The sequence below is a fragment of the Musa acuminata genome, chromosome BXJ2-8 (genome assembly GCF_036884655.1).
Source record: "Musa acuminata AAA Group cultivar baxijiao chromosome BXJ2-8, Cavendish_Baxijiao_AAA, whole genome shotgun sequence".
NCBI classification, from domain to species: domain Eukaryota; kingdom Viridiplantae; phylum Streptophyta; class Magnoliopsida; order Zingiberales; family Musaceae; genus Musa; species Musa acuminata.
Window position 1 is genome coordinate 3438271 of NC_088345.1, and position 27945 is coordinate 3466215.

Below are 27945 nucleotides of genomic sequence, written 5' to 3' on the forward strand. Positions count from 1 at the left end.
TTTCCGAAGTGGTTGTACTATGATGATGTCGTTGGTATGGAGGGGGTGGCAAGCGGTTGCCCGCCACATGTGTGCTTTGCATCACATCGTACTTGAGGTTTGACGTCTGCATTGTCATGTCTACTTAACTGGGTCCACATGGGCGATGCCAAAATATACCCTATTAAATGCCCAAGTGCAATGTATCATAGGGTCACACATTAAGCTCCATATACATAGCTCATGAAACCTTTAGCTCAAGTGGCATGGCAACCAACACAACTAGCTTGTTTAAGAGCTATATGTACGTTGGCACAACAAAGAAGAGAACAAAAGAGAAGTCATGCAGATGAGCTTTGGAGTTGCTTCACACTTGCCTAGGAAGACATGATGATGCCATCCACACTCTTCATGTCTCGAGATCGACAAGTCAAGGACTTCCCACATCTTATTTCCTTCTATGGTGGATGCCTAGATGGTGTGTCGCCTCTCTCTCTCTCTCTCTCTCTCTCTCTCTCTCTCACTCTCATATCAAGGTAATGTGCATGCGTTGGCTCACATGTAATGGTTAGAAGTGTTTATTAGTTTAGTGATTAACTACGAATCCTTAATATAATATGGAATATGAAAAGCATCATTGCATGTTCTTAGTATTGGATTTCGTAAAATAAATACACTATATGGATGAAGTAATCCTTACCATCCAAATTACTGACAGAATTATTATTATTATTATGGAATTTTTTTTAGTTAAAATGCCTTTTCTCTTTTTGCTTTTGAAATTACCAACATAACTTTAGTTAGTTAAGAATGGGCCAAGTTATAGGCCCAATATAATCCGGCCCATGTTAAACACAACTAGAAGAAGATGGGCCCATAAGGCCCATTAATATACTCGCGGCTTCTCCCGCCTTCGAGACGCTTCTCATTGTCCCGAGTCGCCCTCACTCCACTCCAATGTAAATGGCTGCCTCTCCACCCTCCAAATCCGCGCATTAGAGCTTCCTCCACTCGTTGCCTCCCATGGCGTCTGCCCTTCTCCTCCTCCCCCCATCTTTGGCTTTCGCCTCTTCCCCTTTCTCCTTCCACCCCAAGATCCAATGTTGGCACCAAAGCCCTCGCCTCCTTTCCCCCCCGCGCAGGCTCCCTCTGAGAACCCCCCCAAAATTCTCAGCCCGGGATCAAGAAGAGAAAGCTAATCCGCCGTCCTCATCCGTCGCCGTGGTCCCCGATGAGGGGGATGGCGATGACCGGTCGCCCGCCTCGGAGGGCGTCGCGGGAGACGGAGGAGAGTCGGACGAGGAGGCCCAGAAGCAGCAGCAAGAAGTGGACTGGAAGACGGACGAAGAGTTCAAGAAGTTCATGGGCAACCCCTCGATCGAGGCCGCGATCAAGCTCGAGAAGAAGCGGGCCGACAGGAAGCTCAAGGAGCTCGACCGGCAATCTGATGTCAATCCCGTCACTGCCTTCTTCAAGAACGTACTCAGGGATAGCTTAACCAGAGAGAAGGAGAGGTTGGAGAAGGCGGAGGAGGCGTTCAAGGCTCTGGATCTCAACAAGGTAAATTCGACTCCCCAAAGAAGAGCACGCCTTCATCAAATTTACTGCCTTTAGGTATAATAGTTTCAAAGAGCTAAAAGAAAGACATCTTGAACTCGAATTCTGTATTTCCAGCTGAAGAGTTGCTTCGGATACGATACATTCTTTGCTGTCGATGTTAGGAGGTTTGGCGATGGGGGTATTTTTATTGGAAATTTGAGAAAACCTATCGAAGAAGTCGTGCCAAAATTGGAAAAGAAGCTCTCCGAGGCAGCTGGACGAGAAGTTGTGCTGTGGTTCATGGAGGAGACGAAAGATGATATAACCAAGCAGGTATAATGAACTCAGCCACAATTTAGTCTTTGTTTGTTTGCACATTAATATTACTTGTTACATGCTTAGATGATTAAAGTAACTCTTGCACTTCCTTTATTGCATGCATATATGTAAACGTTTGAGAAATTTTGCTGTTAAAATTTTCTACATTGTTAATGTCACCGAGCTTTACTTTCCTCTAATATCCAATTGTGGTCGTTCGCTGATGATTGCCTTAAACTGACGTATGAAACCTGGTTATATTGAACACTTCCTTCATAAATGAATCCTTTAAAGTTGATGCAACATACTCTAAGGTAAAGCTTTGATTTAATGGTTATAGTTCCTCGCAGAAGGTTTAACGATCTGGGCTCCATTTGTAAAATGGCTCAGTGGAATAGACATTCTAGTGAAGATGCCAACTGCCTGCCTCTTGATAGAACGACCCTAATAACAGTAATGTCAAGGGTGTCATGTAGGCCTACAAAACCATCTTTCTAGTTTAATTAGTTCGAGAGTTGACATCAACAATGATGAACTTACAGAAATTGATTATCGAGAATACCAGATTGGAAGTCTGTTTTCTCATGTTGTTCTTGGTAATATCAGGTCTATCACAATATTTCTATTAGGTTTATAGGATTCAAACTAACAAATATTTGTCTCGATAACCATACATGTCTGCCCTATACGCTTTCTCACCTATCTATGTTTCATTTGACATTTATGCCATATGCTTCATAAGTTGTACTAAGTGACTTGCTGCGGAAAAAGCAACACTACTGGAGAAATTTGCAGTAAGCAAGCACATGAAGCAGGAATAGAACTATTCAAGGGAACATGAGATGATTGTAGCAGCCCTCTCACCGAAATTTCTTGTTTTTATTTTCGTAGCCATAAAACAAGCAGAAATTTTGTGTATGGGAGTGTACTGGACTATTGATCAACTTCGGGCTTGTACAACTTTTGTTGGACATCTGAAATTATATCTTTAGAGATTGCTTCAAGTTAGAATTAGTATTCACCTACCTTCATGCTCCAAAAGATCTCTGCATTGGGAAGAGAGAATTAGTTCCTGAAGATCTCTTCTAGCATGTATGAGTTACGTGCTAAAGCCCACTGGTTAGTAGTATTTCTTCTATAAAAGTATGGTGGGAGTTTCCATCTCAAAGCAGCATCAATTTAACATGGGCTTCGTGGAATCGAACAATATTTTGTCTCAAAAGCCCGGTCAAGGATAGGAAAACTTGATCTTTTGGCAAGACAATTTGATTTTAAGATCATTGATCTTTTCCCTTCTTTGTGGCAAAAACCTAGTGTATATCAGAGCATGAAATGCTAACCCCACACAGTCAATTCAATTTCAACCAAACTGCTCTTCTATGTGTGAGCTTCTGCTGAGAAAATCTCAGGTCACTATCAAGGTTATGTTATGTTCAGGCCAAGCCTAGCTAGTACTTTAACATGACCATTGCAGATATGGTTCCCATTTATTTGGCCTGACAATTCTGGGTTGACGAGATTCTCTTTCCTTTTTGGCTATAACCTTAAAAAAAATCTTGTATGGACAGAAGAGACTTAATAGAGGAAGCTATGGATACAAATTTTTTCTCCAACTAATGGAGAAATTGCTTTAATGAAATAAATCAGCTTGACCCCACTGTATCTCAGAAAATATAGAGTATGTCATCATGAAGAAAATAATTTGTATAAGGTTTTCAAATGGATCTAGTTATGTCAAAATAAGATTCTCATTTTCTGTGAGCTTGATTATATTTGCCTAATCTTGTTTAGGTTTGCGTGGTACAACCCAAAGCAGAAATCGATCTTCAATTTGAGGCCACTAAGCTGAGTACACCATGGGGATATGTGAGTGCAGTAGTTTTATGTGTGGCAACTTTTGGAACCATTGCATTGATGAGCGGCTTCTTCCTTAAGCCTGGTGCTACTTTTGATGACTACATAGCAGACGTTGTCCCTCTTTTTAGTGGCTTTCTCTCTATCTTAGGTGTGTCAGAGGTATGGAATTCATTTCTTTCCATTTTCTCATCTGGTATATTACATGCATACTTATCAACTGCTGGCCACATCTCATGTTCACATTGTGGCTGTTCGTTTTTAGTTAAAGATGATATAACTAGTGTTGGTTCTGGTATTATTTCTGTAACTTGTTTTGAAATACCAGAGTGCATTCATTTTTTTTAATTTTGTTTCTCTCTGACATGCCTTGAAATTCGTGTTTTGTGTTTTCTTCAAATATTGCACACTTGCTCTAGGTTATTATGATGTTGAAGTTGTTATTGCAGATTGCAACAAGGGTAACAGCAGGTCGTTATGGTGTTAATCTCAGTCCATCATTTCTTATTCCATCAAATTGGACTGGCTGCCTAGGCGTAATGAATAACTACGAATCACTATTGCCCAATAAAAAAGCTCTCTTTGACATTCCAGTTGCACGCACTGCAAGTGCATATCTGGCATCATTAGTGCTTGCTATCACTGCATTTATAATTGATGGCAGTTTCAATGGTGGAGACAATGCTCTGTGAGTTTCCGACTCCTGTAGTCAGCAAAAACTTGTAGTTTTTGATTGAAGACCTTCACAACAATATGTCTCATGATCTGTTTTTTTATATTTTTTTTTTGCAGATTTATTAGGCCTCAGTTCTTCTATAACAATCCCCTTCTTTCTTTCGTTCAACTTGTAATAGGACCTTATGCAGATGAACTAGGTAATGTATTACCTAATGCAGTTGAAGGGGTTGGGGTGCCTGTTGATCCTCTTGCTTTTGCTGGACTTTTAGGTGCGCTGGTTTATAATAAATCTGTCTTTTTCTTTTTTTGGATATAAATCTGGTTTATAATAAATCGATAATTTAGTTAGTGTACATTGATCATGGTTGCTTCAAGGATGCACTTTTAAGCATCCTTTGTGTCACTCCTTGCGTGGCTCTAAGATATAAGTGATCAGATATATAGACATCTAAGTTATTGACTTGGGAAAAAAAACCACTGTAAATTGTTCATGTTCACTATATAAGAAAACTTTATTGAATATAAATAAAGAACCAATTGTCCTTTCTCACCAAAGCTTTAGATTTTTCTTACAATTTCCTTCAATCCATCTTCTTCCTGATGCTTGAAGACGTGTCTGAGCTCTCTATTTACAATCTCCTTCAATTCATCTTTTTCTTAAATTTTATTGCAGATGGTGTGGAATGTTGATATAGCTTTAACAAGTGCTAGTTATCCTGTCAATTGTAAAAGTTCTCTTCATATTTATTAGATCACACTTGCAGATCACATGCAGACTTCTTATCATGCCTCTGCACTGTACGACTCTTAAAGACTTAACCAGACAGTTGAAGTCACCAATGCACTCTTTTATCCTGTAATAATTCTAGCATGACTCTTCGTTAGTCATCCAGCCTGATATTATCATTTAGGATTTCTAGCATGTTCCTTATCCATCGTGAAACTAGAAATGTTTGTTCAGTTGTGATAGCATCAGATGTCACTGGCCATTTTTTTTTTTTTTCTTTTACGGCATGATATACAGGGCCATTTACTATCTGCTGGTGATCATGCTGCAGGAATGGTTGTGACATCCTTGAACTTACTGCCATGCGGAAGGCTTGAAGGAGGGCGTATAGCGCAGGCTCTCTTCGGAAGGAACACCGCGACCATTCTGTCTTTTGGCACATCATTACTTTTAGGAATAGGTGGCCTCAGCGGAAGCGTGCTGTGTCTGGCCTGGGGCTTGTTTGCAACATTCTTCCGTGGCGGCGAAGAGTTGCCCGCTAAGGATGAGATTACACCATTGGGAGATGACCGGTATGCGTGGGGATTCGTCTTGGCCTTGGTTTGCTTCCTCACCCTATTTCCAAATGGTGGTGGCACATTCTCAAGCTCATTCTTCGGCCCACCATATTTCAGAGGTGAAATCTAACAAGGCAAAACTTAACCCGATCTTTCCATGGCAATCTGTATCATGTTTGTTGTATATTAACAAAAAGAGTCATATTTGCCCTAAAGTCCTATCATTATCGTGTTGAATGATGTACATGTATGCAATCTGATCCATAAATGGTTAGCTTAAATGACTATTAGCTTCATATGTATTTTAACACACATTCAGCAAACTCCCCACAAGCTTCCTCTCTGTGTATTATGCTTGTGGAGTATCATGGAATGTCACTTCATGGTAAGATATATCTTCCTTGATGTTCTCGTTCACTATACACATCCAGCATTTGAAGTATTTTCAAAGTGAATCTTGTTTGTTAATTATATATATATATACCTTTGGTTGATTTGTGAACTTATTTTCTAGTCATCTTTGCAGTTGAAAAATAGTACATCAAGCTATCAACTATTTTAGAATCATAAAGATTAAGGATTCTTCTATTTTCTTCAAAAAAATAAAAATAAAAATTTTAATTATCTAAATTGATGTATAATATTTTTCTTGAAAACAATTGTAACTTAGAAATAAGAAGTATATTTTGTAGTCCAATCTTATAATAAATGATCAATCATTAGCAAGAGGAGTATAAATTTCACACATACAAATGTTATTTGAAGTATATATAAGTATTAATGTATATTCATCCATCAATGTGATGGGTAAAGAGTTGAGTAGATACGGCCCATGCCAATAATATGTAGGCATATTTTATGCATGTAAATTTTAAACATAATATGTAAATATATGGTAGTTGAGGTTTATTTGTTTATAACTATGTACAAGTGTCAAATATTACTGTACATAAAAATCATATCATTTTGTTTAATAAGTTAACATGATTCAAACTTATTTACTATTTTGCTATACTATTATTGACAGTATAAATAGATAAAAAAGTGACATCTTATTCTAGTTATGCATATATGCTATATTGGAAACTAAAGAAAGTGATACAAGTAGTAAGATTATAGTTAGGCATTTTACCTTAAAAACTTTCAATGTTGAACTTTTATCAAATAATGCCCTCTAATTGGTTTTAATATGGGGGCATTTCTTTTTCATCAATTTGATAAAAATATCCTTTACTCTTCACCAACTACCTTCGACGCCTTCACATCACCTCCGACCGTCATCATCATCATCGTTGCCACCATCGTCACCCATGTTCCCACCATGAGTGGTATTGCTCGTCCGCCTCATCCTTTCCCCCTTCTCCTCCTCCTCCCCTCTTCCCCATCGTAGTGGAAGTAGGCAAGCACAGAGATGTCAATGAGGCAAGGCGGGGAGTGTTTTTCTATTCCCATCCTTGTCTCATTTTCCATTCCCTATCCTTACCCTATTCCTCATTTGGATGAGGCAAGGGTAAGGACAGGGAACCATGTTTTCTTTATATTCTTTTAATTATTATTTTTTAAATAAAATTAATATCAAAACTAATTAATAATATTAAAATTGATAAATAATAATTTTTATAATTTTATATGTCATAATAATACTTAAATATAAATAAGTTACAATTGTATTGACGTGTTGATATTGTTTTATCTGGTTTAATCAAATCAAATACCACATAATTGACTCAACCAAAGCTCAACCCAACCTGATTCAAATTAGGTAAGGGCCCGACCCACCTAACGTTTGAGCCCATTGTCTAGATCCACATATTGATAGGGCGGAAATGAGAATGAGAATAGGATGAAAAGTATTTTATCCCGTCTCTGCCCCATAAATGTTTGGGTAATAGAAAATATCCCCTATCCTCATTTATTTCTCTCATCCCCACCCATAGAAGCTGGTCCCTAGGGGTACATGTACCCATGGGCATAATTGACACCTCTAGGTGGGAAAATAGAGATACATAATTAGGATGCTAGTGATGAAGATAGCCTTGATGTAACACAATTAGGATGCTCAAGGCAATGGCAAAAGGTTTGTTATGTATGGGGGAGCTTCACCTAAAGGATGATAAACAATAGTGGCGAAGGTGCCTGCTCATTTGTTCGCATAAGCAACCTTGCTAAGGGAGGGAGACGAAGCTACCACCTGTAGCCAACAATGCATAAAGGTACCTTTGCTCTACCCATCTACTCCCATAGTGACAAAGAAGAGCAAACAACAAAGAGGGGGAGGCTATGAGTGATGTGGGGAAGAGAGGGTAGAGGTGATTAGTGGTGCTACTAATGGTGGGAGTAGGGGACAATATAGGCGATAGTAGTCAGGGGTGGTGATGATGATCGTACAAAGAGTATTTTTATTTTTATCAAATTAATAAAAAAGATATGTCTTTAAGTAAAAACCAATTAAGAATGCTCATAATTAGCAGCCCCCTCTTTACTATTTATAATCTTATTTTTTAAAAATTAATATTCCAAACTACTTATTCGTAAAAGGATTTCGATACCTTCTTTTCCTCCTTCACCTCCTCTTCTTCCTACTCTTCTTTTTCTCATTCTTCCTTCTTTTCTTCTTCTTTATGACGTCAAAAGAGTGGCGAGCATTAGCGAGGAGGGAGAGTATCAGCAAAGAATATCAGACAATGATTGACGACATAATCAACAAGGAGCATAGGGTTAAGGGAAGAAAAAAGGAACAAAATCGATAATACCGATGATGTAAATAGTAAAATAATAAATATTTTTTTAAAAAAAAATATCAATAGTAATGGATTTTTAATATAAAAAATAGTTATGAATAGTAAGCTTCCTAATTTAGGGAGCATCATTTGGTAAAGAAGCTTAACATTCATGATCTTTACTATTGACCTTTAAAAGATAATAATTTTTTATTATTTACAACCCTTGTATTACTAATTTTATTTTATTTTTGATAATCTCTTATTTTATCCTCACCACTGATACTATTTGTCATCATCGAACCTATGATCATCGTCTAAGAAGAAAGAAGAAAAGGAGGAGGAGAAAGAAGAAGAGAAGGGAAAAGAAAATAATATTTAAGTTTTATATACAAAATAATATTTTATAAATATTATAAAATTTTAAAAAATATGATTATAAATAGTAAAAAATTATTACAAATAATAATATCTTCTGATAATAACTTCCCAATATAAAATGCCGATTATAGTTTCATATGTTAATTTTTTTGGTCATATTATTGTGTCAATTTGATGCACGTACAAAGTGTATTTAAGCTTAAAACTCTAATTCCTAAATGGTTTGAAATTTGACTTTAGTAAATACCGTCGTAATTATGAGTCCTATTCGAGAACTTTGCTTGCTATCCTTCCGATTGATTAGATCAAGCATTGCACGCATCTCAAAAGCCACGTGTCTCAGGTATCCGTCGTTTGCTCGCAGGTGTGCGGTGCAGTTACCAGCGCCATTAAAGTTCTACATAAGTTCCCTTTGTTCCAAAGGAAACGCGGTGCCCTATAAATCGAAACGAAGGCCTCGATCTCTCCTCTCCCCTCTCGTTTTGCGATCGAGCTTGTCCGGAGATATGAAGCTTCGAATTCGCTCCGTGGCGTCGAAGGAGACGCTGAAGATCCAAGCCCCCGACCCCTCCTCTCTCCACGACCTCAAAACCCTCATCGCACGCGCCCTCTCTTCCTCCTCCTCGATCTCGATCCCGCCGGGGTCAATCCGCCTCTCCCTTAACCGCAAGGACGAGCTCCTTCCTCCCTCTCCGCACGACTCGCTCCACTCCCTCGGCCTCACCTCCGGCAACCTCATCTTCTTCTACATCGTCCCTGCCTCCCAAACCCTAGCCCCGTCCCCCTCCTCGGCCCCCGCTCCGGAGGGAACCGTGGAAAGCTCGAATCTTGCCCCAGTTCCTCCGCCAGAGACCCCCAGTGCCGTAGACGATACACCGGTCCGCCTGCACGCTCAAACCCTAAACTTATTATCTTCCTCTGTCGCTACTTCAATGGACATTGCGGAAAGCTCGAATCTTGCGCCGGTGTTGACGCAGGATAACCCCAGTGCCATAGCGTCGGATTTGAGTGCACCTCAATCGGAGGTGGTTCAACAAGATGATACAATGGCATCGGACGCAGAGCCCGTTTTTGTGGGGAAGTCTCTGTCAGTTCCATCTTTTCTTAAGAGGGTCATGGAAGCCGAAAAGGGAGAAGCCGAGGGTCTTCTGGGTCGCCTGGTCGTCACCTTCCATGCCGCTTTTCTCGAGTCCGGATTTGTGGTCAGTGGCGGTGGATCCCGATTGCCCACAGGACGTCCATCAAAAGCTGCTACTTTTTCCGTTCAATACACTCTTCCTGAGCTCGTGGGTGCTGTCGACACAAGGGACGTCAAAGTGGCGATGTTGAGGTTCTCGATGATGGGGAATTATGCTACTGTCTATGGATTTCTGACCGGAGATCATCAGGATGTGTACCGAGTGTGTATTGATCTGTCAAAGCTGGCATCTTTGTTATCTTTATCTATGGATTCTCTGAGCGAACAAGAGGAAAAGGAGGTTTTTGGACTATGGAAGGTTGTGAAAGATGAACTCACGTTGCCACTCCTTATTGATATATGCCGTAAGAATGGGCTACCTTCTCCCACATGCTTCATGCGCCTTCCAGCCGAACTCCAGCTCCACATACTAAAGCATGTTTCAGCCATTGATCTCGCAAAGATCGGGTGCACTTGTTCTGAGTTACGTTTTCTGTCAGCAGATGACCATCTATGGAAGCGGAGGTTTCATGTGGAGATTGGGTCGGTGAACGGGAGGCTAATTACGGGCAGAAGCTGGAAAGAGAAGTATGTGAAATGCCGGGTGAGGATGATGGAAGCTGAGAAGATGACAGAAAGGTCGAACCTACTCGGCAGGCCCAGTTATTTTAACTCAGTTGGTCCCCGGAGGTTTCCTGTGCTAGGTGGAGATTATGACGGGTTCCATGCCATTGCAGGCTTTGCTCCACTGGTTCTGAGATTAGGGTTTAACCCAGTTGGTCCCCCGAGGTTTCCTGTGCGAGGCCGAGATTACGGCAGGTTCGCTGCACTCGGTGGTTTTGGTCCGGCGGGTGTGCGATTTGGATGTCCATGTCTAGCCCATCGAAGAAACTTCCACTAGCGTAATCTCGGAGGAGAAGATGCAGGGTTTCTCAGAGTGAAATGGCTTTTACCTTATTCCTTTCTCGGAAAGTAGATGCACTCACAGACCCTTTGGCCACGCTTCTCCGTGCGCAGGTGGTTTTGGTGGCTACTGTTCATAAGATTTGAGAGAGATGGTTCCACGCGTGTAATACACACGCGCTTATATGGGTAGGTAGTGCACGAATAAACTCAAACATTTGTATATACGTGAAGTCTTCATCGTTTCGTAAATAATACACACATGAATAAACATATAGTTCTGCTCGATCGATGGATAACCCCATCTTCATGGGAAGGAATAACTGTTACAAATAATATTTTGATCGAAGCATATCCAGATCAACATGCTTTTTCTTCGATATGTTTTCCATGATGTTGGAGGGCACTAGCAAGTGTTTGGACTGTTGACCAAATTTCCCTAGTTAGAGATTTATTTATGTTCCTTCAATGTCTTTTTCTTGTCCATGTCTAGTGATATTTAATAATTCTTGCTTGTGAAGAGTTCTGAAAATTTACATGCGGTGTTATGGCCATTTTTCTGCCATTTTCTCTTCCGATTCCTTTTGTGCATCACGTTTGTTTAATCTTTCATGGTTTTCTCCAATTTTCTTTAAACCAATATATTATGTTCTTGTGATGTAGAGCACGCATGAAACCTAAATGTTGAATAACTTTATATCGTGATTGATGGGTCAGCATGGGTTGATCTGATTCTGAGTGTGTAGAGTCGCCCAAGTGATTGCTCGAATAGGGTAGTCGGTGTCAGGTTAGGTCCAGGCTTCATCTCTATAATTGATCTGAGTAGAGCAAGGAGTTGCTCTTCCTCTCTCATCGGATTGTTGCTTCTTCGTCATCGAGTTCCTGTACATAAGCCAAAGTCAGGAGGGAGATTTCCGACTTATCCAAAGCTTAAGTCAGTGTTGAGTAGTGTTAGGGGGAGTTTGAGTGTTCGAAGTTCAACCTCTACCGCTAATCAGGAGGTTGACTTTTATACCTACAAACGAAGGTCGATCGTACATGGTCTATTAATGGTCGTAGACTCCTCGAGCGGCCAGCTCATACTAGTCATAAGTGCCTTGCAAGTCAATCACGTGAGTGATGATACATGTGACATGACATGCAGTCTTTTCGATTATTATTATTATTATTATTATTATTATTATTATTATTTATCACTTTATATTACTTGTTGCATAAATATATTGTGATGTTCATGGATCTGTGCAATAGGAATCAGATTGTGATGAGATCATGAGACCGATTTACCTTTAAACATAGGTCATAAATAATCTTGGTCATAGGTTACTCGAGAGGGACATTGAGATAACCGGATAAACTAGTGTTATTGTATACTCATCCATATGATGGAGACGACTGGTCTTAAAGCTGCTCGTGTGAGGACACTAAGGATACAATGTAGGTGCTCATTGGAGAATAAATTTACTTATTGATCCGCTTACTGAATGTTGGATGATTAATGATACCTTATTGTCAAACAACGATTTCGTAGACCCAATAATGTATCTGGTCCTTAGACTTGAGACACTAAGGATGTTTTGTATGAGCACTCCACTCTTTGATATCGGACTTATAGGTTTGGAAGTTTCAGATTTAGTATAGTTGGTCATTGGGAGTGGCAACCAACCTTACGAGGACTATTGAATGTCGATAGAGGATCATTCACTCTCGATATCATGAGAGAAATTTCCTATGTGTTTTTGCTCATATAAATCCTTGACCAAGATCGTTCGAATTGAGAGAGAAAGAGTTCTACGGGAGAATCCAATTACAATGAGACTCGAGGAAAAACCGTATTGATCTAACAGCATCATGCCTGGTATACGATTTTTGGGATATTAGATGAATGAGGGACTATAAGTACATGATAGCTGAAGACAAATAGGTCCAAAAGATTGAATTCTCCTGTATCGTTTAGGGACTACGATGTAGTGGCTTAGTACGTCCGTAGTCAATGAGTCGAGTGAATTATTATGAAGATAATAATTCATTGATTCAGAAGGAGTTCTGATAGATATAACTCACGACCAGCTCGATATTGGGCCTAGAAGGTCACACATATATGGTAGGGGTTGCGATGAGTAGAGGTTCGAATATGAGATATTTGTTAGAGTCCCTATCTTATTGGATATCCAATAAGCCCGTGAATTATTGGATCCCATGGATGAGATCCAATAAGAGTTAATAAAAGATTATTGGGTAAAGACTCACTAATCTAAGATGCTTGAGTAATTGGATGGAGATCGTATACCCAATAGGGCAGGATCCATTTGTGTTAATTAGGAGCCTATATAAATATAAGGAAACTAAAGGCCTAAAGGTTGGGGCTTTCTAGTTGCCACCTCTATTTTCCTCTCCCCTTCTCCTCCTCAGATAATAGGTATGTGGATTTGAGGAGCGTTGTCATAGTCCTGTTGTGTATATCACCACTAGAAAGCAAGTGGTTTTGGTGGCTATTGTTCATAAGATTTGAGAGAGATGGTTCCACTTGTGTAATACATATGCGCTTGCATATGGGTAGTGCACTAATAAACTCAAACATTTGTATATATATATATATATGTGAAGTCTTCATCGTTTCGTAAATAATACACACACAAATAAACTTAAACTTATAGTTCTGCTCGATCGATAACCCCTTCTTCAAGGGAAGGAATAATTGCTACATATAATACTTTGATCGAGGCATATCCAGTCTGATCAACATGCCTTTTTTTTATATGTTTTCCCTGTTGTTGGAGGGCAATAGCAAGTGTTTGGACTGTTGACCAAAATTTCCCGATCAGAGATTTATTTATGTTCCTTCATGTCTTTTTCTTGTCAATATCTAATGATATTTAATAATTTTTGCTTGTGAAGAGTTTTGGAAATTTACATGTGGTGTCATGGCCATTTTTCTGCCATTTTTTCTTTGGATTTCTTTTGTGTATTGCATTTGTTTAATCATTCATTATTTTCTCTAGTTTTCTTTAATCCAATATATTGTGTTCTTGTGATGTAGAGCTCGCATGAAATCTAAATATTGAGTAACTTTATATCGTGATTGATGAGTCAGCATGGGTTGATGAGTGTGTAGAGTCACCCAAGTGATTGCTTGAATAGGGTAGTCAGTGTGTCCAGGCTTCATCTCTATAATCGATCCGTGGTAAAGCAAGGAGTTGCACTTCCTCTCTCGTCGGATTGTTGCTTCTTTGTCGTCGAGTTCCTGTACACAAGCCAAAGTCAGGAGGGAGATTTCCTGACTCGATTTATCGAAGCTTATGTCAATGTTGAATAGTGTTAGGGGGAGTTTGAGTCTTCGAAGTTCAACCTCTAATGCTAATCAGGAGGTTGACTTTTATATCTACAAACGAAGGTCGATCGTACATGGTCTATTAATGGTCGTAGGCTTCTCGAGCCAATCGTGTGAGCGATGACACATATGACATGACATGCAGTTTTTTCGATTATTATTATTATTATTATGATAATTTATCACTTTATATTGCTTATTGCATAAATATATTGTGATGTTCGGATCTATGCAACAGGAATCAGATTGTGATGAGATCATGAGACCAATTCACCTTTAAACATAGGCTATAAATAATCTTGGTCATAGGTTACTCGAGAGGGACATCCAGATAACCAGATAAACTAGTGTGCTGTATACTCATCTATATGATGGAGACGACTGGTCTCATAGCTGCTCGTGTGAGGACATTAAGGATACAATGTAGGTGCTCATTGAAGAATGAGTTTACTGATTGATCTGCTAATTGAATATTAAATGATTAATAATACTTTATATTCAAACAGCGATTCCGTAGTCCCAATAATGTATCTGGTCCTTAGACTTGAGACATTGAGGATGGTTTGTATGAATACTCCACTCTTTGATATCAGACTTGTAGATTTGGAAGTTTCAGATTTAGTATAGTTGGTCATTGAGAGTGGCAGCCAACCTTATGAGGGCTATTGAGTATCGATAGAGGATCATTCTCTCTCGATATCATAAGAGGAATATCCTGTGTGTTCTTACTCATATAAATCTTTGGCCAAGATCGTTCGAATTGAGAGAAAAATAGTTCTACGGGAGAATCCAATTATAACGAGACTCAAGGAAAAACCGTATGGATCTAACAGCATCATGTCTGGTATATAATTTTTGGGATATTAGATGGACGAGGGACTATAGATATATGATAGCTGAAGACAGATAGGTACAAAAGATTGAATTCTCCCGTATCGTCTAGGGACTACGACGTAGTGGCTTAGTACGTCCGCAGTCGATGAGTCGAGTGAATTATTATGAAGATAATAATTCATTGATTCAGAAGGAGTTCTAATAGATATAACTCACGACTAGCTCGATATTAGGCCTAGAAGGTCACACACATATAGTAGGGGTTGCGATGAGTAGTGGTTCGAATATGAGATATTTGTTGGAGTCTCTATCTTATTGGATATCCAATAAGCCCCTGAATTATTGGATCACATAGATGAGATCCAATAAGAGTTAATAAGAGATTATTGGATAGAAACTCACTAATATAAGATGCTTGGGTAATTGGATGGAGATCCTATACCCAATAGGGCAGGATCCATTTATGTTAACTTGGAGTCTCTATAAATAGGAGGGAACTAAAGGCCTATTTTCCTCTGGTTGCTGGGGCTTTCTGGTTGCCACCTCCTATTTTCCTCTTCCCTTCTCCTCCTCGGATAGTAGGTATGTGGATTTGAGGAGCGTCGTCACAGCCCTTTTGTGTGGATTATCACTAGAAAGGAGGACACTTGACCTCATTCATCCTCTCCCACAAATATGTAGGATTTCAGGGATCTACGATCTCCCTAGATAAAACACTATCTTACACGTTGATTTAAGTTTCGCGGGTTTTTTCACATAAATCTTCGCACGACGACGAATACTTTTTGGAAAATTTAGGATTTTATTTTATGTTCTTTTATTGCGCATGTGATGTCGCCCCTAGATTTCCCTAGAGCTCATACCTTTCGTGTGGGCGTCGATCGACTTGAACGGATTCGTGCTACATGATGTCGTTTTGAGCTTTTCGGAGTGGCTTTGTATTATCCGTCGCCGTCTTGTACAGCTTCAGATAGGGCGGGAGCGGGCAATTGTCCTGTCCGAGTTTGAGGTGTCGCATCGATGCAGTGCATCAAGTCATTCCTGAGGCTCCATATTTATATTTTCGTAATTGCTAATTGTTATCGAGAGGATGATACCAAAATATGTCATATTACTAATCTTCTGTTTTATATTTTAATGGTATATTCTTTGTCATTTTGTCTGGGAGGTGGTTGGATGAAGATTTATCAATTAAGTAATTTCAATTTTAAATGGGTTACAACTGTGTTTTTTGTATGAAGTACGTGTGAACATAGAAAAATCATATATATTTCTGCCTTAATTCTCTTATAATTAATATATTACGTGATCCTCTTAAATTAATTAAAATATATTATAATTTTAATTAGATTTTAATTATAATTATAAATTAATAAAATTTTATTTATGATAAGATTTATTAATAGATATCTTGATGGGAGAAACTCTTTCAATCATTTATTTTATATTTTATATTTTTATCTATAACTAAAAAAAATTACGAACTAAACATGATATGACACAAGACTATTGATTTATTCTCGTCTCTATTTTATTATTCATAATGATTTTGTGAAGATTCAAAGAAAGGAGAAGACGAGTCTTATTCATTTTGTAGATTGATATTTTTATTTTATACGAATTAAACATGAAATACATTCTACGAATCAAATAAAAGCATTACATCTAAAGATATCAATATATTATTATTTAATTTTAGATCTTGATATTAAATTGATTTAATATAATAATATAATTATAATTTTATGTTGACAGAAAGTTCTACAATTTATCTTCCTTATTCTTATAAAGTAAATTCTTATTGGTCCTATCCTATATTATCGAGTTAGTTAGGTTGCTTGTATCTATTCGAGTAGTATGAGAACGATAGTATAGAAGTCTGACTCGATTTAGTTACTTTTGTTTGTGATTTGCACATCTTATTTATAGGGAGGAGTAATCTTTGATCAATGATCCTCTCAAGTAATTATCCTATGAAAGCCATCATAGAGCGATGAAGTACATGTAGGAAACTATACTCTTTTGGAGGTCATACGCGGAGGAGAAGGCTATTCTATTTCTCTGAACACTTTTATTTGGTTAATTTGTAGCACAATCAAGCTGTTGCAGATTGCATATGTTTTGAAGTCATTTTTGCAGTAGTTTCAAGCGTTTGCAACTGATCCACCTACCAAGCATTGAATAATAAAATATGTAATATATTGTATTAAATACGAAAATAATCTTTTATGTCAGGATTGAAATCAAATAATTAGATATGATTTAACTATACTTACCTTTTGATGTCATCTAAAAAGAGATCTCTGTTTGATCTGTAAAAATACTCCTCAATTTGCAAGAGGAACTAGATCATTCTCCTCTCTTTCTATCTTTTTACATGACGAGAAAAATTAAAGGAAAGACTATAATTCATCAATTGAGATAATCTCTCTCTATTCCTCTCTATTCGTTTTATTTCTTTTTTGTTACTTTCTTATATTCAAGGTCGTGTCTATATATAGACGATGAGTTATTAGTTCCTCTCATTAAGATTATTATCTCCTAAGGAATCCTATTTTAAATAATTTTTTTTATTAATCAATATATTTCATTAGAATCTAATTAGTTATATTATATATATCTTATCTAATGATAAAGGATCATAAAATCTAACACAATATCTTCTTCATCTGCATTCTTTAGCCCTTCTGCATCAGATTTAGCTTTAATATGCTGTTTTATTTTGTGCTTTCTTTAGCCCTTCTGTTGTTGCTTTCAATGTAAACACTTCCATCAGTCAATCGAATAAGACTAGGATTAATTTATATGAATGTATCATTATTAATGCATTCAATTATTAATAAAGTAGTGAGATTATAATTTTATGTTTATCTCTTTTTTTTTTTCTTCATATTATTGGGTCAATTTAATGCACGTACGAAACATATATAAGCTATAGATTCTAATTACTAAATAGTTTGAAATTTGAATGTAGTAAATCCAGTTATAATTCCTATTCGAGAACTTGTAATGTTTCCGATTCCTTAGATCAAGCATTGCACGCATCTCAAGTGCCACGTGTCTCAGGTATCCATCGTTCGCTCCATACGTGTGCGGTGCAGTTGCCAGCACCATTAAGGTCCTTTGTATGTTTCCTTTGACCCGAAGGAAACGCCGTGCACTCTAAATCGGAAGGAAGGCCTCTCGATCTCTCCTCTCCTCTCCTCTCCACTTCTCTCCCCTCTGCGATCGAGCTTGTCCGGAGATATGAAGCTTCGAATTCGGTCCGTGGCGTCGAAGGAGACGCTGAGGATCCAAGCCCCCGACCCCTCCTCTCTCCACGACCTCAAAACCCTCATCGCACGCGCCCTCTCTTCCTCCTCCTCGATCTCGATCCCGCCGGGGTCAATCCGCCTCTCCCTTAACCGCAAGGACGAGCTCCTTCCTTCCTCTCCCCACGACTCGCTCCACTCACTCGGCCTCACCGCCGGAGATCTTATCTTCTTCTCTATCGTCCCTGACTCCCAAACCCTAGCCCCGTCCCCCTCCTCGGCCCCGGCTCCGGAGGAAACCGTGGAAAGCTCGAATCTTGCCCCAGTTCCTCCGCCAGAGACCCCCAGTGCCGTGGATGATACGCCGTTCGGCCTGAGCGCTCAAACTCTAAACTTTTCCTCTTCCTCTGTCGCCGCTTCAGTGGAAATTGCGGAAAGCTCGAATCTTTCGCCGGTGTCGACGCAGAATAACCCCAGTGCCATAGCGTCAGATTTGACTTCACCTCAAGCCGAGGTGGTTCAACAAGATGATGTCATGGCATTAGACGTAGAGCCCGTTGTCGTGGGGAAGTCTCTGGCAGTTCCATGTTTTCTTAAGAGGGTCATCGAAGCCGAGAAGGGCGAAGCCGAGGGTCTTCTGGGTCGCCTGGTCATCACCTTCCATGCTGCTTTTCTCGAGTCCGGATTCGTGGTCAGTGGCGGTGGCGGTGGCCGTGGATCCCGATTTCCCGGAGGATGTCCATCAAAAGCTGCTACTTTTTCCGTTCGATACACTCTTCCTGAGCTCGTGGGTGCCGTTGACGGAAGGGACGTCAAAGTGGCAATTTTGAGGTTCTCGATGATGGGGAATTATGCGACTGTTTATGGATTTCTGAACGGAGATCATCAGGATGTGTACCGAGTGTGTATTGATCTGTCAAAGCTGGCACCTTTGTTATCTTTATCTATGGATTCTCTGAGCAAACAAGAAGAAAAGGAGGTTTTTGGACTATGGAAGGTTGTGAAAGATGGACTCACGTTGCCTCTCCTTATTGATATATGCCAGAAGAATGGGCTACCTTCTCCCACATGCTTCATGCGCCTTCCAACTGATCTCAAGATCAAGATTCTGGAGTTTGTTTCGGGCATTGATGTCGCAAAGATTGGGTGCACTTGTTCTGAGTTGCGGTATCTGTCATCGAATGATGATCTTTGGAAGCTGAGGTTTCTTGAGGAGTTTGGGTCGGTGAATGAGAGGGTACTCGTGGGCAGAAGCTGGAAAGACAAGTATGTGAATTACTGGGTGAGGAGGAAGGAAGCTGAGAAGATGATAACAGAAAGGGCGAACCTATTTCGCAGGCCCAGTGTTATTTTGCGTAGGTTTAACCCAGCTGGTACCCTGAGGCTTCCTGTGCAAGGTGGAGATTATGACAGGTTCCCTGCAATTGGTGGTTTTGCCCCAGGGGTTCTGGGATTAGGAGTTCCACGTCTGCCCGCTCGAAGAAACTTTTCACCTGACTGTAATCTTGGAGGAAATGATGCAGGTTTCTTTGCATGAAATGGCTTCCACCTTATTAGTTTCTCAGAAATTTGATGCACCCAGACCTTTTGGCCACTCTTCGCCATGTCTGTAGATGGTTTTAGTGGCTTCTGTTTGTGAGATTAAATTTTGAAAGAGCTGGTTCCATGTGTGTAGTACGTGAACATACACTTAGAGCTGCTTCCATATCTGTAGTGCGTGAATAAACTCAAGTTTACCTAGTTTGTTTCTCAACAGTTGTATATAAGTGAACATTTTCTAATATGCAAGTTGTTGGTATCTTCATCATTAAGGTTGTCATATATATTCCGACAGTAGCTGCATGGATGAAGTAATTCAAGTGATTTCTTCCATCCAGATAAATTTTTATGTTCATATCTTGTTTCTTGCTAAATGGGAAATTATAGTATGTGAATGGTTTTTCTTGGCCCCCAAATTGAAGGGACAAGCAGGAACAACCGTGTATATACAATGAGGACTTTGCTTGCTTGAAACATGGTTTATGGTCGATCATTATATGACAGTTGCTAGTGAACCAAAGTATTTGTCGGAAGCTTATCAAAATTGAATTAGATTCTTCTTTCTTTTTTCTCCAAGTAGGCAAAGACAGTTTTACTTGGCTCTGACAGGAATGATCAATGTTTTTGTATATATACACATGAATAAACTTGTTGTCGAAGGATGCTAGCAAAGTTGTAGTTCTGCTTTATCGATAACCCCATTTTTATGGGAAGGAATAACTACTACATATAATACTTTGATCAAGGCATATCCAGTCTGACCAACATGCTTCTCCGTTAATATGTTCTCCTTTCCTTTGGATGGCAGCAAAAAGTGTTTGGACAGTTGACCAGATTTTCCTGATCAGAGATTTATGTTCATTCATGTCTTTTTTAGTTCCATGTCCAGCAATATTTAATAACTCTTGCTTGTGAAGATTTTTGGAATTCTACAAGTGTTATCATGGCCATTTTTCTATTTTGATGGATGATTATTAGTCCTAGCCTACATTCTGGAAGTTAGGTTCCTCGTATCTAATTTGAGTTGTATGAGAATGATCGTATACAAGTAAGTATGCCCTGATTTAGTTCCTTTTGTTTGTTGTTTGCACACCTTACTTATAGGGAGTAATCTTTGATCAATGAGTCTCTGAAGTAATTGTTTTATGAAAGCCAACATAAAGCAATTTATTTATAGAGAATAATCTTTGACCAAGGATTCTCTCAAGTAATTGTTTTATGGAAGCCAACATAAAACAATCTATTTATAGAGAGTACTCTTTGGTCACAGATTCTGTCAAGTAATTGTTTTATGAAAGCCAACATAAAGCAACGAAGTCCATGTAGGAATAACCACCCATGAATAGGATAAGCAGTGGTAAATTGCTTGGTGTGATGATTTGAATCACCTGTATTGATCTCCTATGTACTGTGGTCTTCTGCTCCCTTTTTTTTCCTGCATTAACCACTATACTTGGATTACTACTATCTTTTGTGTGTTTTTTCCAAGTCAAACATGGAGAAGGCTACTATATTGCTCTGAACACTTTTTATTTGGTGATCAAGCTTTTGCAGATTGCAAATGTTATGAAGTCATCTTGCAGTAGTTTCAAGTGTTCGCAACTGATCCACAGCCATCCATATGAACACTAGCTGTTTTGTCTTGTGCATTCTTTAGCCTCTCTGCATCGGGTGGGAACTAATTTAGAGTGCCTGAGATGTGTTGCAGGTAAATTGCCTTTGTTCATATTTGGTCCTGCCTAGTTTGTTGCTTTCAAAGCTGATGGATGAGCTTATTATTCTGGTTTGCAGTTCTGGTGAACCCCTGCTTGATGAGCACAGCTGATGGATGAGCTTATTCTGTCTGGCCTGCTGTTATGGGAATCCCTGCTTGATGAGCTTATTCTACTTCTTAGTTGTTCTTGTCTAGTCTGATGAACACAGCTAGCTCTCTGATGCTTTGTGGTGTGGGCTTCTTGCTTGTGATGTGTTCGATTACGGATGTAATTGGAGTGAGAGATTGTCCATCGGATCTGTGTGCTAATCTCTAACAGGATGTACTCGTTATCAAGACCTGAGTCAATGTTACGGACCAAAATGTTTAAACGAGAGTTAATTTAGTAAACTCATCATGTCCTTATAAGTCAATCATACTAAACGAGAGTTAACTTAGTAAACTCATCATGCCCTTATAAGTCAATCATACATATTGTCCACCTTATTCTTCGGATTCTTTGCATCTTTCTCGTATGCTCAGGAAGACCTCGACTTTCTTTTCAAGTCTACTATTCATATCACCTCCACCGTCTTGCCTGCTCGGACGTGGCCGTATTGGCGACGACACGATCTCCAAAGTGTGATGGGTACCGTTTTAATGACCGATATAATGGTCTTCCTTTTTTATGGCTAAAAAAAGCAAGCGTCAAATATCCCAGCGGAAGATAATGACATGCCAAGTTCCGCAGTGACTAGAGAGCGGAGCAACGTCAGGCTAAGAGAAGGGCAGCGAATGATATCCCTCTCCTTATTTATGTGTGGTTCGCGACGACAGACACGCAGAGTGGGTGGGAGAAGGAGATGGAGGGAACGTACCCATTGGGAGTCATCGTTGCTTCGATCCTAGCGTTTCTCCTCCTCCTCGGGATCCATGGACGTTGGGGGAAGGGCCGGAAGGCCGCTGGAAAGCGCGATTCCGGCAGGGTGGCCGCCGGGTTTGGTGGGGCCGATGTTATCGTCGTCGGCGCCGGGGTCACCGGCTCCGCTCTTGCTTATGCTCTCGGGAAGGTGACGTGTCCGTCTTCTTTATTCGCCATTAAGCTTCCCAATAGTTAGCAGAGCAGCCAAAACTAGGATTTTTAGTCGATGCCAACATCACCACCCACGTAGCTAGCTGTGTATTTATAGCTTGATAAGGGAAAAGGTAAACCGGAATCGTAACGTACAGAGCGGCTTCATGATTCTGATTGTGCAGGATGGTAGACGTGTGCATGTCATCGAGAGAGATTTGGCTGAGCCCGACACAATTGTTGGTGAAGGCTTGCAACCTCGAGGTTGCCTAAACTTATTTGAGCTAGGGCTCGAGGGTAAGGCACCCGGCTGACCAGTTGGAGAATATATTTGAATGATTAGCTGCAATTTTGGCCGTCATGCCTGCGATTTCATACTCGTCCATTAATTTGTGCACTGTAGATTGTGTCGACGAGATCGATGCTCAGCGGGTCCTTGGCTATGTTCTTTACAAAAATGGGAGAAGCGCCAAACTCTCAATACCTCTGGAGAAGTATCATGTAGATGTTGCTGCCAGGTGCTTCCATCATGGGCGTTTCATCCAAAGATTGCGAGAGAAAGCAGCGTCCTTGTCCAGGTTATCTATCATCTATTCTGAAACTTTCTACTATCGTAGTGATACTCTTTTTTATTTCCTCGATCATACGAGACATAGGGATACTGTTCGGTTGAATGATGTTATACCTTATATGAGATATATGAAGCAATTTTCTATTGATTAGCTGTCATCTTATCATTTTTTGTTTTTTTTTTTTTCCAAGATTCATTTAGCCTTAGACAGAATTCTACTAAGTCTAAGATTTTGTTTGATGCCAAAAACTTTCCTTTAGATATCTTTTCATTTAAGAACCTGATGTTAAAAAATTCAGCAGTTTGGTATTGATTGAATACTTAGTCCAACTCGTAAAAGAGGCTGCATGTGGTTTATTATGAAATTTAACAGTTCAACATTGATCGAATACTTTGTCGAACCTCGAATCTGTAAAAGAAGGTTTTTTTTGTTTTGGTTTTTGTGCAAAGGATAAGTGGTGATGATAGGATTTGATCCTTGAACATTGTTACCTAACATATTCATAGAGGCTTTTGTTAATGATCAATCCATATGAAGCTTTGAGTAAGGCATTCAAGGCGCCCTGCATCATGCTTAATTTTCAGTTACTAATTGAATAATTGAATTTAAAAAAAAGGATGTATCAGTAGGTCAATTATTGGAAAGGAAAAGTAACAAAGAAATAATCTTCAATATCAGTAAACGCTTTTCCCATACTATACTATTCAGCTATCGACAATGAGCTGATTAGATGGATCAGATTAGGTACAATGATGCTGGTAAACTGAAGCATCATCGGATTAGGCAAACTTTTTTCCTGTTACTCTTAATACTGGTACAATGAAGCATCATTAGGATGCAAATCATCACTGTTCCATAAACTAAATTTCATATACATTTGGAGACTTTTTGCTTCTATATATCTTTAAAAGAAATTAAAGTTCGACCCCTTCTTTTCCAGTGTTCAGTTGAAGCAGGGAGCTGTGACATCCTTGATTAAAGAAGACGGAATAGTTAAGGGGGTAGTTTACAAGACTAAATCTGGTAAAGAATCGAAAGCTTTTGCACCTCTTACAGTTGTATGTGATGGCTGCTTTTCGAATCTGAGGCACACACTCTGTTCCTCCAAGGTAAAAATAAATAGAGAACTTGAAGTTTCTTTTCTTTTTCATTTCTCTCTTTTAATAACTGCATTTATTCATTGTAACGATTTGCCAAAAAACTCACCAGAAGTATCTCTTTTTGACACTCACTTGTATTTTGACAAGAATTTGCACACGTACGCTGTGGTTGTAGCACTGATAAATTTCATTCTTACAGGTGGATGTACCTTCTTTTTTTGTTGGTTTGCTTCTGGAGGACTGTCAACTTCCATTTCCGAACTATGCGCATATTATCTTAGCGGATCCTTCAATAGTATTGTTCTACTCGATAAGTAGCACGGAGACTCGCTGTTTGGTCGATGTCCCCGGGCAGAAGGTTCCTTCTATTGCGAATGGTGAAATGGAAAATTATTTGAAGACTATTGTGGCACCTCAGGTACTTTTGAGTGAGCATTGCAAATTAAGATGATGTCTTGTCACATTAAGGAGCTTTCTGTGCAATTGTTGTTGTGAATTCTAGCATTCTGGTTAATCCAGGTTCCGACTGAGCTGCGTGATGCTTTTGTTGCGGCCATTGATAAAGGAAACATCAGATCTATGCCATGCAAAAGCATGCCAGCTGATGCTCATCTTACACCCGGAGTCCTCTTGATGGGGGATGCATTCAATATGCGCCATCCCCTAACTGGTGGAGGAATGACGGTGGGCTTATCTGATGTAATCGTGCTACGTGATCTTCTTAGGCCTCTCCATGATCTCCATGATGCTGCTGCTCTCTGCAAATACTTGGAATCTTTCTACATTTTGCGGAAAGTAAGACAAAAGTGTTGTCCTTGTTTGATGCTATGTTGCAGACTATCCATGTTGTGCATCATACATATATATTCCTTTTTCCTTCCTTTGCAGCCGGTTGCTTCTACAATGAACATGCTGGCAGATGCGTTTTACAAATTATTCGGCGCATCACCTGATGAAGCTAGGAAGGAAATTGGACAAGCCTATTTTGACTGTCTGAGCCTTGGAGGTAGGTTTACAAGTGACTCTACTGCTTTAATCGGTGGTCTTATTGCTAGCCCACTGCATCTGGTTATCCACTTCCTTGTTGCTGTTACTCATGGAGTTGGTCATCTACTGTTGCCAATTCCATCAGTCCGGGGATTACGTGGTAGTGCGAGACTGATTTCTGTAAGTAGTGAATGTTTCTAGTTTGGTTTAGCTGCTTAAATGTTCTTATGAGAATTTGACGACTCGTTTTGTGCTGCTTCCTTTTATTTCAGGCTGCTGCAGGTATCGTTCTCCCCCTCATGAAAGCAGAAGGGGTTAGGCAAACGTTCTTCCCAGCTACTTTTCCTGCATATTATAGAGATCCTCCTGCCCAACTGAAACAATAAGAACATGGGGAGGGCCAGGACGGGGCCATGCTCAGTGTCTACCTTCTTCCCCTTATTTCTGCATATGTGCCATGTCCATGGTTTATTCGTGGGAATGTATGTGATGTATATTGGGACTATGTGTGTGTGTATGTATGTATGCTGAGATCTCTGTATACAGTCGTGTGTTGTGAATACAAAACATGTTTCCACACCTTATAAAACATATGCTGTGATGATGTGAATTAAGCTCCCAAATTATCTGTCTCCATATCGAAATTGTCACTGTCACCAGCTTGCTTGCATGCGAAAAATCTACGCCCAGAGGATTCAAGACTAATCATTCCAGTGTCCAGCACAATCGGTGATGTGTTTATATATCCATCACCAAACTAGTAACAGTCAGCATAAGAATTTATTATTTTATATAAATTTTAATATTAAAATTTAAAATTAAATAATAATAAATGTAATGCTAAAATATGAAATAAAATATCTCTAAATTGATCGATGATCGATAACAATAAAATATGCTAAGAAATTTTTATTGATCGATCGATAATCAGAATCCAATCATATTTATAATATATCTTATTTAATTAAAAAAATTATTCAATAATATATTGTACGATAAGTATTCCCTATGATGCAATTATAAAATGGTAGACTTGACATCAGATGAGAACAAAAAAATAGAGGCATGGATGTTTACCTTAACGACTAGGAGCTGTTATGATAGAACAGTAAATGGTCCGAGGCGAAAAAGACATGGAGGCAAAACTTATTGATCCATCCAAGAATCCATCAATCAACATGTAACTCAAGTGGGAGGAAGAAAACAAGCTGCAGACCATCTTAATCAGAATCCAATTATAAAATGGTAGACTTGACATCAGATGAGAACAAAAAAATAGAGGCATGGATGTTTACCCTTAACGACTAGGAGCTGTTATGATAGAACAGTAAATGGTCCGAGGCAAAAAAGACATGAGAACAAAAAAATAGAGGCATGGATGTTTACCCTACATCATTCTGGAAGTTAGGTTCCTCTTCGTATAGAATTTGAGTTGTATGAGAGATGATCGTATACAAGTATGCCTCGATTTAGTTACTTTTGTTTGTTGTTTGCAGTGCACACCTTACTTATAGGGAGTAATCTTTCGATCAATGAGTCTCTCAAGTAATTGTTTTATGAAAGCCAACATAAAGCAATTTATTTATAGAGAGCAGTAATCTTTGATCACGGATTCTCTCAAGTAATTGTTTTATGAAAGCCATGTAATCGTTCTCGTTAAGATTCATAATTTTTTTATTTATTTATTATGATTTAAATATTTTTATTTTTTTATTCATTATAAATGAAATCATTATTATTAGATATTTTATTTAATATCATTATAATTCATCATTATAATTCAAACGTTATAAATTTGAATTAATTGTTGGACGTTATGAGTTGGTAATAATAAATATTCTTAATTGGAGAATATATATATAAATGAAGATTTTGGTCCTTGAGCTTAACATCTCTTTGAGGTCCGAAGGATTTCCTACATCATCTAAAGCAAGAGTTTTAAACCAAAAAATACCAAAGTTAGAAAAGAAATCGTTGTTGAAATTCTTGATGACAATGGCTAGAGGTACACTATTTCATTTCCGTATTAATTTTCTTATGTTTATATTATAATAATTTAGAAACATATTTTGGTATAAAAAAATATCTAACAAGCCAACGTAAAGTCCACTTACAAATAACCCACCCATGAATAGGAGAAGCAGTGGTAAATTGCTTGGTGCGATGATTTGAATCACCTGCATTGATCTCCTACGTACTGTGGTCTTCTGCTCTTTCCTTTACTTTTTTTTTTGCCTACATTAACCACTATACTTGGATTACTCCTCCTCTCTTTTGTGTGTTTTTTCCAAGTCAAACACGGAGAAGGCTACTATATTGCTCTGAACACTTTTTATTTGGTGATCAAGCTTTTGCAGATTGCAAATGTTATGCAGTCATCTTGCAGTAGTTTCAAGTGTTTGCAACTGATCCACAGCCATCCATATGAACACTAGCTGTTTTGTCTTGTGCATTCTTTAGCCTCTCTGCATCGGGTGGGAACTAATTTAGAGTGCCTGAGATGTGTTGCAGGTAAATTGCCTTTGTTCATATTTGGTCCTGCCTAGTTTGTTGCTTTCAAAAGCTGATGGATGAGCTTATTATTCTGGTCTGCTGTCATGGTGATCCCCCTGCTCGATGAACACAGCTGATGGATGAGCTTATTCTGTCTGGCCTGCTGTTATGGGAATCCCTACTTAATGAGCTTATTCTACTTCTTAGTTGTTCTTGTCTAGTTTTATGAACACAGCTAGC

The 27945-nt window shown here is 39.0% G+C and overlaps 4 protein-coding genes across 6 annotated transcripts; all 4 read left to right on the forward strand.

The window, feature by feature from the left end:
* Positions 1-946: 946 nt before the first annotated feature.
* LOC103993819 (probable zinc metallopeptidase EGY3, chloroplastic) lies at positions 947-5948 on the forward strand. Its single transcript, XM_009414011.3, has 6 exons — positions 947-1539; positions 1654-1851; positions 3628-3852; positions 4140-4378; positions 4483-4637; positions 5427-5948. Exons 1-6 carry the CDS (start codon positions 1003-1005, stop codon positions 5780-5782), a joined length of 1710 nt encoding a protein of 569 aa, XP_009412286.2. The 5' UTR covers positions 947-1002; the 3' UTR covers positions 5783-5948.
* Positions 5949-9259: 3311 nt separating this feature from the next.
* Positions 9260-10924, forward strand: LOC135619442 (F-box protein SKIP22-like). The gene has a single exon (XM_065121453.1). The coding sequence runs from the start codon at positions 9260-9262 to the stop codon at positions 10829-10831; it is 1572 nt and encodes a 523-aa protein (XP_064977525.1). The 3' UTR covers positions 10832-10924.
* A 7223-nt stretch (positions 10925-18147) lies between these two features.
* On the forward strand, positions 18148-27616 carry LOC135618721 (F-box protein SKIP22-like). 3 transcript variants are annotated; one of them, XM_065119880.1, is made up of 3 exons: positions 18148-19772; positions 21334-21496; positions 21580-21892. In XM_065119880.1, the coding sequence occupies exons 1-2, from the start codon at positions 18245-18247 to the stop codon at positions 21372-21374; spliced, it is 1569 nt and encodes a 522-aa protein (XP_064975952.1). In that variant the 5' UTR covers positions 18148-18244; the 3' UTR covers positions 21375-21496; positions 21580-21892. The 3 variants fall into 3 exon arrangements, with proteins under 3 accessions (XP_064975952.1, XP_064975954.1, XP_064975953.1); XM_065119882.1 differs by having other exon boundaries at positions 21343-21496; XM_065119881.1 differs by lacking the exons at positions 21334-21496; positions 21580-21892 and adding an exon at positions 27561-27616.
* Positions 22229-25822, forward strand: LOC103993817 (squalene monooxygenase SE1). Its single transcript, XM_065119883.1, has 8 exons — positions 22229-22551; positions 22739-22850; positions 22957-23131; positions 24066-24234; positions 24425-24643; positions 24745-25020; positions 25114-25392; positions 25485-25822. The coding sequence occupies exons 1-8, from the start codon at positions 22345-22347 to the stop codon at positions 25596-25598; spliced, it is 1551 nt and encodes a 516-aa protein (XP_064975955.1). The 5' UTR covers positions 22229-22344; the 3' UTR covers positions 25599-25822.
* Positions 27617-27945: the final 329 nt, after the last annotated feature.